Source organism: Atheta coriaria, unplaced genomic scaffold (assembly GCF_025399875.1).
Source record: "Atheta coriaria isolate IRGN ID8LTWV9N9 unplaced genomic scaffold, Caltech_Dcor_3.1 hic_scaffold_7_pilon, whole genome shotgun sequence".
Classification (NCBI taxonomy): Eukaryota; Metazoa; Arthropoda; class Insecta; order Coleoptera; family Staphylinidae; genus Dalotia; species Dalotia coriaria.
The window spans coordinates 4,588,911-4,597,859 of record NW_027045449.1 but is presented as its reverse complement, the minus strand read 5'-3'; the positions used below and the strand labels follow the sequence as shown (position 1 = coordinate 4,597,859).

The following is an 8,949-nucleotide window of genomic DNA, read 5'->3' as shown; positions in this document are numbered from 1 at the left end:
ACAAACTATTTGATAACGTTATAAAGCGTGCATCGGTAAAATTTCATCTTAGTAGCTGTAGTAACAAAAAAGTTATTAAAAGTTTTGAAAGTTCTACGCAGCGCTGCGATGTCTTTCGGAGTCCGCTTAAGTCGTTTTCCTACGCCGAGTTGAGCGCAACTCGCGCGAGCTTTTGCTCCGCGCGCCGAGGGCATTCAGTCGCGGGGACTCGCGTGTGCGTACGGTCCGCGAGCGCCAAGTCTTTTCAGCCGAGAAACACGCAGGCGAGGACGAGAACCAGTGAGTTTCGCCCGCGAACGGTGATCGAGTTTGCTGCTGCTGCTGCGAGCGTGTGTGCGAAGAGGGCCCCGAGCGCTCGGGGAAGCGGCAGGGAGCGATGCACGTCCACGGAATGCTACGGTGAGTGTACACGCGACTTAAGTCACTTTAGGAGCTTTTTGAACTTTTTCAAAATTCCGACTACCCCGAAAAATAGCTGCCTATCATAAATCACGTTCAGATTCAGCCATGGAAAATAAGAATTTATGAATGAGAAGAAACAGATTAGAAAATTAAGTCAAGTCATAAATTTTACTCCCCTATTTTTTTAAATGCCCCAATCGTGTGGACATTTTTATCGAGTTAATAAAAAAGATATTTTAATAAATTTTGATTTATACAGAATGTTCTCATAATTAATGTATCAACATTTATAAAATACGTTATACAAAGAGTTTAATAATTCTTCTTTTAACTTATTTTTAAAATTTAACGATTTGAACCGCGTTAGCTTTAAATTTTTTTATTGCTCATTAAATTATATTAGTTCTAGTTATCAAATATAAAAAAACTAACCATAATAATTCAGATTATGTAATGTGAAATGATTAATTCACGCATTTTAAGAGAAATCTATTTTAAGATTTTGATTAAGTTATTAATTTCAGTTTCGTGACGTCCATTGTTGCTATATCTGCATTAGCGTCGGGGGTAAGTAGTGATTATGTCCTAATAATTCATAATCTCTTTTTTGACACAGCATTACATAATGTGTCCCTAATGTTCTCTTCCGGAGCGGTTTTTTTTGATATCCGATCCGATGTTTACACAGCCACTCTATACTAAGGGTAGTTCTTCTAGTTATCACTTGCCGATCAGCTTCTTTGGAAATGTCAACACGTGTTTGGCATGTTGTACGTGCATTTTGAACTAATTTGTAGTTTGGCCCAACAAAAGCCATGATTTATTGCTTTCAAAATTTATTTAATGTTCTCACGTTTTGCGTTCCGGCGTTGGTGATTTCCTCAGCGCGCGAAGATAAAAACGTGTCATGTGTGTAGGACTGTACTAATTTTTTGCCGAAACGATCGTCGGCGTATGCCGCTGATAAGACAAGTGTGAACGCGTTATCAAGAACAGGATGCTCCATTTTGAAGCGCGCGCGAGAGCGGACAGAGTGAGATGATGCACGCAGTAAGACCTTCGGATGGCGATAACCCTTTTTTGAAATCATTAAAACAGATTTCATAATATTCCTCGATTGAATTTGATTTGGCAATTTGTTTTCGATCCTATGTTGAATTATTATTGCTCCGTGTTTAGGACACATGGCCGTTCAACTCGCCAACGCAGAACCGAACTGGCTTATATCGTCGCCCGGAATATGAAAACGAATACGACAATAGCTTAGAGTATAGCGGTGGGGCACGTGGTGGCGGTTCGGGCTCCTCGTACCCTGTCGACAGTCATTCCTCTGTAGATCAGGATAGAGATGGGGCCAGATATGATGACGAATATGGACGATCATCAGATGATGATAGAAGATATGGATCTACATCACAGGGAGGAGGTTATGCTTCATCAGATCGTAGCGGAGGATATGGATCTGCTTCTCAGAGTGGGGGATATGGATCTTCTTCGCAGGGTGCCGGATATGGATCTTCTTCACAGGGTGCCGGATATGGATCTTCTTACCAAGGTGCTGAACATGGATCATCTCAACAAAGCGGATATTCCTCTTCCTACTACGGTGGAAGTCAAGGCGGAGGTCAATATGGTGGATACGGTCAACAGAACCAGCGTGGAAATTACCGACATGACCGTGTGGGCCATATGCGCGGTGGTCAATTCGCGGTATATAATGTCACCCTACTTGGTGGTGGTAATCAATCGGAAAAGTGCATGCCAAAATGTTTAGCACAAAAAGGTTCACAGGTAATATGTTCCACTTAAAATAGCATGGAAAAGTTTGAATATGCCCATTTTAGGGTCGTGATGGCGCACCTGGTATTGCTGGTGAGAAAGGTGCTCGCGGCTTTCCTGGCGGTGAAGGCATAATGGGACCCCAAGGTGATAAAGGTGATTCTGGCCCATATGGTCCGAGAGGTCCCAAAGGTGAACGTGGACGTACTGGTATTCCTGGCTTTACTGGAATTGCTGGTGTCCCGGGTCTGTCCGGTGCACCAGGCCCTGTTGGTATGCCCGGCACTGACGGGTGTAACGGAACTGACGTATGTTTATAAGAAACTAATTTATTAGATGCTATTAAATTTAATATTATTATTACTTTAGGGTGCAGCCGGTATACCTGGAGAACCTGGTCATCCAGGTCCTCGCGGTCTGCCCGGGCCAATGGGTACAAAAGGCTTAAAAGGCGAGGCAGCCCATTGCGAAATTACTTTAAAAGGTCAAAAAGGTGAGCCGGGACGCAGCGGAGTGCCAGGTTTAACAGGATCACCAGGCCCAATGGGACCGGGAGGTCCGTTGGGTGCTAAGGGCGAACGCGGATTGCCTGTAATTATTATTAACTTAGGTTTCTATTATTTTTAATATGAATATTTAAGGGTCCTTATGGTCCAAAAGGAGATCGTGGTAGCAAAGGTAACATGGGTATCGGCTATGAAGGGGCTAAAGGTGATAAAGGTAACAAGGGGCAACGTGGTGAAAAGGGCAACTCTCCAATTCAAACGAGTACTGGTGGTAGCGAACAACATATTGGCCCGAAGGGAGAACGTGGCATGAAGGGTGATCGCGGTTACCCTGGGGAGCCTGGCCCGAAAGGTGAACCTGGTTTTGAGGGACTGGCTGGCGGTCCTGGAAGCCATGGTGGAAAGGGCGAAAAAGGTTTACCTGGAGCGCCTGGACCGAGAGTAAGACGTTTTATGTGTGCTCTATTATTTGTTAATTATATATCGAGTATTTTATAGGGTCGCGATGGATTTTCTGGACCTCCTGGCCCATCTGGACAAAAGGGTGATAGAGGTTACGATGGAATTCCTGGATTGCCTGGTCGACCTGGTCTTAAAGGCGAGCCTGGATTAGATGGACCCTCTGGTCCAACTGGTATTCGCGGTCCGCCAGGTCCTCCTGGAGGTGGCACAGGTAGGCCGGGTCCACCTGGTCCGCAAGGTCCTCGTGGTTATCCTGGTCCTGTTGGGCCTAAAGGCATGGACGGATTTGACGGTGCTCCTGGTGCGAGAGGGCCTGTTGGTCTTCCTGGCGGACCTGGTGTTCCTGGAGCCCCTGGACACGAAGGCTTACCAGGTGATAAAGGACAAAAAGGTGAGGGTGGTCAAATGGGTTTCCCAGGATCAGCTGGTCCGCCTGGTTTTATGGGACCCCAGGGTCCACAAGGTCCTAGAGGAATACCAGGCGAAAAAGGTTTATCGATAATGGTACGTTTACATTGTTAATATTCATTAACACTTTTTGATGTTGAGAGCTTTATAATAGAATACATCCTTCTGCAGGGTCCACCAGGTAATGATGGTATTCCCGGAAGGGACGGTGACAAGGGTCTGAAGGGCGAACGAGGTTATCCTGGTGCGCGTGGTGTGCCAGGCGACGCTTTGGAAGGAATTCCGGGTGCCCCCGGTGAAAGAGGATTTCCTGGAGAGAAGGGAGTTGCTGGTAGGCCCGGTTATAACGGCGCACCCGGTGCACATGGACAAAAGGGCGAAATTGGTGGAAGATGCAATCATTGTTTGCCAGGAATGAAAGGAGCGAAGGGTGAACGTGGCCATGACGGCTTACCTGGTATGCAAGGCACCAGAGGACCCACAGGTGCAATGGGTTTTCCGGGTGAGCGTGGTTCCGACGGGAATCCTGGAGCAGCTGGTTTGCCAGGCCCACCGGTATGATTCAGTTATTTGTTGGGAACGTTTTGCAATACTAATTATTTGTGTATATCAATTAGGGTATAGATGGAATACCGGGAACACCTGGATCTGATGGTCAACGCGGTGAAGATTGTCTTATATCTGACAATTTAATAAAAGCACCCAAAGGTGATAAAGGTGAACGCGGTTTCACTGGACCTGAAGGACCGAAAGGTGAACCAGGTTTTCCCGGATTGACGGGACCTGTGGGACCTGCTGGATTACACGGTCCTAAAGGTGATGCAGGAGAGCCAGGATTCCCAGGGCAAGATGGTAAAGCAGGTGTACCTGGGCGCCCTGGTCAGAAAGGTGAAACTGGCTTGAGCATAAAGGGTGAGCCTGGCAGACCTGGATTAAACGGATATAAAGGTTCTAAAGGTGAAGCTGGACGCAAGGGAACTAAAGGTGAGGATGGCCGTTGTTTGCAACAATTTGTGGAAGGATACAAGGGTGATAGAGGAGCTACGGGTGAAAAAGGTGAACCAGGTCCATCTGGAAATCCCGGTTATCCAGGCGAGAAGGGCGATTTAGGTCCGCCAGGCGACAGGGGCTATCCTGGTAGCATTGGTCCATCTGGCCCGACTGGTCCTAGAGGTTTACCTGGTCCAAGGGGTGAGAAAGGTGGAGCTGGTCAAATGGGCTTCCCGGGTGAACCAGGACGAAACGGAGAGCGTGGCTTAGCTGGATTGCCAGGTCGTCCTGGAGAAAAGGGCGAGCAAGGCATTCCCGGAATTGGTCCGCGTGGTCCTCCGGGTCCTATGGGACAAAAAGGTGAACAAGGTTTAAATGGTTTTCCTGGTAAGGCTGGACCGCATGGTACTCCCGGCATTCCAGGACCGATTGGCGAAAAAGGCGACTCTGGTGCTCCTGGATTATCAGGAAGGCAAGGACCGAAGGGTGATAAAGGTGAAGCTGGACCACTTGGTCCGGCAGGACATGTAGGGGCACCTGGTAAACCCGGAATTGATGGAATGCGTGGAGCACCAGGTTTGAGGGGTCCTGAGGGTCGCCCCGGTCTATCTGGATGGCCTGGAATGAAGGGTGAGACGGGAATTATGGGTGCGCCGGGATCAAAGGGTTATCCGGGTCCTAAAGGTAATGCCGGAATGCCTGGTGCACCTGGTATTCCCGGTATGCCAGGTTTAAACGGAACAAAGGGAGAGATGGGGCTACCTGGGCCATATGGAATTAAGGGACAACCCGGTCCGCCAGGATTTGTAGGAATGCCCGGTGAAAAAGGTGATATTGGACCTGGTGGGCCACCGGGCCCCACGGGACCACGAGGTGCACCTGGTTTGAAGGGCGATCGCGGCTTGGATGGGTTGCCTGGTGCGCGAGGTGATCCTGGTACTGCTGCAGAAAAAGGACAAAAGGGAGAACCCGGTTTTCCTGGTATGCGAGGCGCAGATGGATTACCGGGTAGACACGGGATTGTTGGACCTAAAGGTGATGCTGGTGTTCCTGGTTTGTCATTGGCAGGTATAAAGGGCGAACGCGGCTTCCCAGGTTCTCCTGGGTTAGATGGGCTACCAGGGCAACCTGGCCAAAAAGGAGATATAGGTTTGACAGGATTACCTGGTCCCAAAGGCTCACTTGGACATTCCGGTGCGCCTGGCTTCCCAGGAATGGACGGTAAAGACGGATTGCCTGGATTAAAAGGAGACGTGGGCTTCCCTGGTGCACCGGGCTTTGCTGGCGAAAGTGGTGAAAAGGGTAATCCTGGACTAAATGGCTACGATGGACCTAAAGGTGAACGAGGATTTTCTGGACCTCCTGGGCCTGTTGGCTTGCCTGGCCCAACTGGTGAACGTGGTGAACGCGGTCCGCCTGGAGCTGTAAAGTCATTTAAAGGCGACAAAGGTGAACCCGGCCCGAGTGGATTTTACGGGCGTGAAGGTGAGAAAGGCAATACGGGTTTGGTTGGTGTTAGTGGCCCACCTGGACCAAAAGGTGACTTTGGATACCCAGGACCGAAAGGTAATGCCGGCATTCCTGGCGGACCAGGAGCACCTGGAGATGCAGGTTTGCCGGGTGCACCAGGAGCACCTGGGTTTACTATGAAAGGAGAGAAAGGTTTGCCTGGATTAAATGGAAAGATGGGTCGACCTGGAATTCCGGGAACACCAGGGGATAAAGGTGACAAGGGTTTGGCAGGTTTAGCTGGCGCACCTGGTCAACCAGGTCGACCAGGGGGTGCAGGAGCACCAGGCGAAAAGGGCGATGCTGGTCTGGTAGGACTTCCAGGCCGGAAAGGGGAACCCGGTTTTCCTGGCCGTAATGGGATGGACGGACCACCAGGATTAATGGGAGATAAGGGTGAACGTGGCCCGCCTGGAGCATTCGGTGTTCCCGGCCAAAAAGGTGAACGGGGCATGACAGGCCTTCAAGGAGCTGCAGGTTTTCCGGGTGTTAAAGGCGAACGAGGTTTTGATGGCCCTCCAGGACCAATTGGACCTGCGGGTCCACCTGGTATAAAAGGTATGGCCGGTGAGCATGGATTACCAGGTCAGGTAGGATACGTGGGTCCAAAAGGTGACAAAGGTGAGCCTGCACCACCATCATTACCAGGTGCAAAGGGCGATCGGGGTTATCCTGGTGACAAAGGCCGCGATGGTTTACCGGGTAGTCCTGGTTTACCTGGGCCACCAGGCTTGGACGGACCTCAGGGCGAACGTGGATTAGCTGGGCGCCCTGGTTTACCTGGTTTGGTTGGTATAGCTGGTCAAAAAGGTGACACCGGTTACGTGGGCGAAGTAGGTTTGACCGGTTCACCTGGTTTTCCTGGACCTAAGGGTGAACCTGGTTTACCGTGTCAACAAACATCAGATTACGCTACGGGTACCGTGCTCGTAAAGCACAGCCAGGACAAGCAGGTGCCAACCTGCGATGCAGGACAAACAATGCTCTGGTCCGGGTATTCTTTACTATACATCCAAGGCAACGAACGTGCACACACCCAAGATTTAGGTGCTGCTGGTTCTTGTGTGCAAAAGTTCTCTACTATGCCATTCCTTTTCTGCGATTACAACAACGTGTGCAATTATGCAAGCCGCAACGACAGGAGTTACTGGCTTTCGACCACAGCCGCATTGCCAATGATGCCTGTTTCGAGTACCGCTATCCAGGAGTACATCTCCAGGTGTGTAGTGTGTGAGGTGCCAGCCAACGTGATTGCCGTGCACAGCCAGGCCAATTTCGTACCGGATTGCCCTGCTGGTTGGAGCACACTCTGGATAGGTTACAGTTTTATCATGGTTAGTAATATTTAATAAATATTTTATTCAATGTTGCTAAAATTGTTATTATATTTTAGCACACCGCTGGTGGGAATGAAGGAGGTGGTCAGGCACTGTCATCGCCTGGTTCTTGTTTAGAGGACTTCCGCACAGCGCCGTTTATTGAATGTAATGGCGCCGCTGGTCACTGTCAGTACTACGCCAACAAATTTAGTTTCTGGTTGGCCACACTTGAAGAAAGCGAGCAATTCCGTGCGCCTTCACGGCAAACTCTTAAGGCGGGGCGGTGCGTGATCGCGTTGGCCGGTGTCAAGTATGCATTAAGAACACGTAGTTTTTGACACCTCTTCCCACCGAACCATACAGTTACACAAACACTCCTTACGTACACAAACACAAAGAAACACTAAGAAACAACCCTTATACAGCATCCGCCATTTTGTTTTACCACTAATGATACCAGTCTCACCCGCACCCGCAATCAGTCACAACGATAATTTAATTATTAATTTGTACATATAAATGCGAGTAGAGTCATTCTTTGGAAGGCAAAACACCCTGTTGTGTTCAATGTAAAACGAATGTGTTCCTCAAAACGCGGGCGGACATGTAATGGCCGCTCGAGCCACATATTGTCGCCTTTATCTATGCGCGTCGGTGCGCCTAGCTTGACTTTTGTTTTTTATTATTATTATTTCTGTCCTAATGATAGTTTATTAAAATGATTAATTAATTAATGCTTAAAACATAACTTACTACTACTCACACTATTATGATAATATAAATGTGCCATTTTTAATTGAGTTGTTTCACAGCCGACACGAAACGAAAATGTAAAATTTTTTGTACTATATTAGCTAATAAGGAAAACAAATAGATTTAAACAATGTGTATTTCTATTGAGTAAAAAACGAAACTAGAAAATTGTTTTAAAACTATTCTAATGTAATAAAATAATATATTTGAAAATATTTCATGCTGAAGTATTATTTTCAAAACAGTTTAAAGATAGAGCATTAACGTAGGCAACCAACATATACAATTTGAGCATATTGGTTGACTACATAAACACTAGTATGAAACTCAACATATCAAACACATGGGTGCACGTTATTTAAGGCGGCAAAGAAACGGAAAGGTGTTGATCTCCTAAACAACGCAGAACTGAAGTTTGAAATTTGAAGGAAGGGTACATCCAACTATTACCTAGTGCAGTATCTATTTTTGGTGAGTTTTTATTCAAGTAATACATTATTGGTTATCTTATGCAGTTTAAAGTTTAATCATTCAAATTTCCTTTAGTCACACTAAATATTGAATCTAAAATCTAAAAGCTCTTAGTCACTTACCTAACCGCCGAAAACTTACTCGAAACACATTCACGAACGTACTGCGTAAGAATTGAGATTGTATGCATATAAATCGGTTTAATATTCTCTCATATTTCTTTCTTTCCGCGAAATGGTCCGCTGGAAACATGAATCACTTGTTTATTTATTTTGCAAACAACAAAATTTTAGACCAGCATATAATCATCTGCTGTTAATTACGTACATATTTAATTTAATGTTTTTAGT

At 47.2% G+C, this 8,949-nt stretch overlaps 1 protein-coding gene across 1 annotated transcript; it reads left to right on the top strand.

Moving 5' to 3' along the window:
* The first annotated feature begins 185 nt into the window (after nucleotides 1-185).
* Col4a1 (Collagen type IV alpha 1) lies at nucleotides 186-8,343 on the top strand. Its single transcript, XM_065308517.1, is given in 11 exon segments — nucleotides 186-399; nucleotides 927-969; nucleotides 1,582-2,193; nucleotides 2,247-2,489; nucleotides 2,551-2,772; nucleotides 2,823-3,128; nucleotides 3,186-3,653; nucleotides 3,729-4,112; nucleotides 4,175-7,390; nucleotides 7,450-7,654; nucleotides 7,657-8,343. Coding segments are annotated over 11 exon segments (5,772 nt in total). The 5' UTR covers nucleotides 186-376; the 3' UTR covers nucleotides 7,707-8,343.
* Nucleotides 8,344-8,949: the final 606 nt, after the last annotated feature.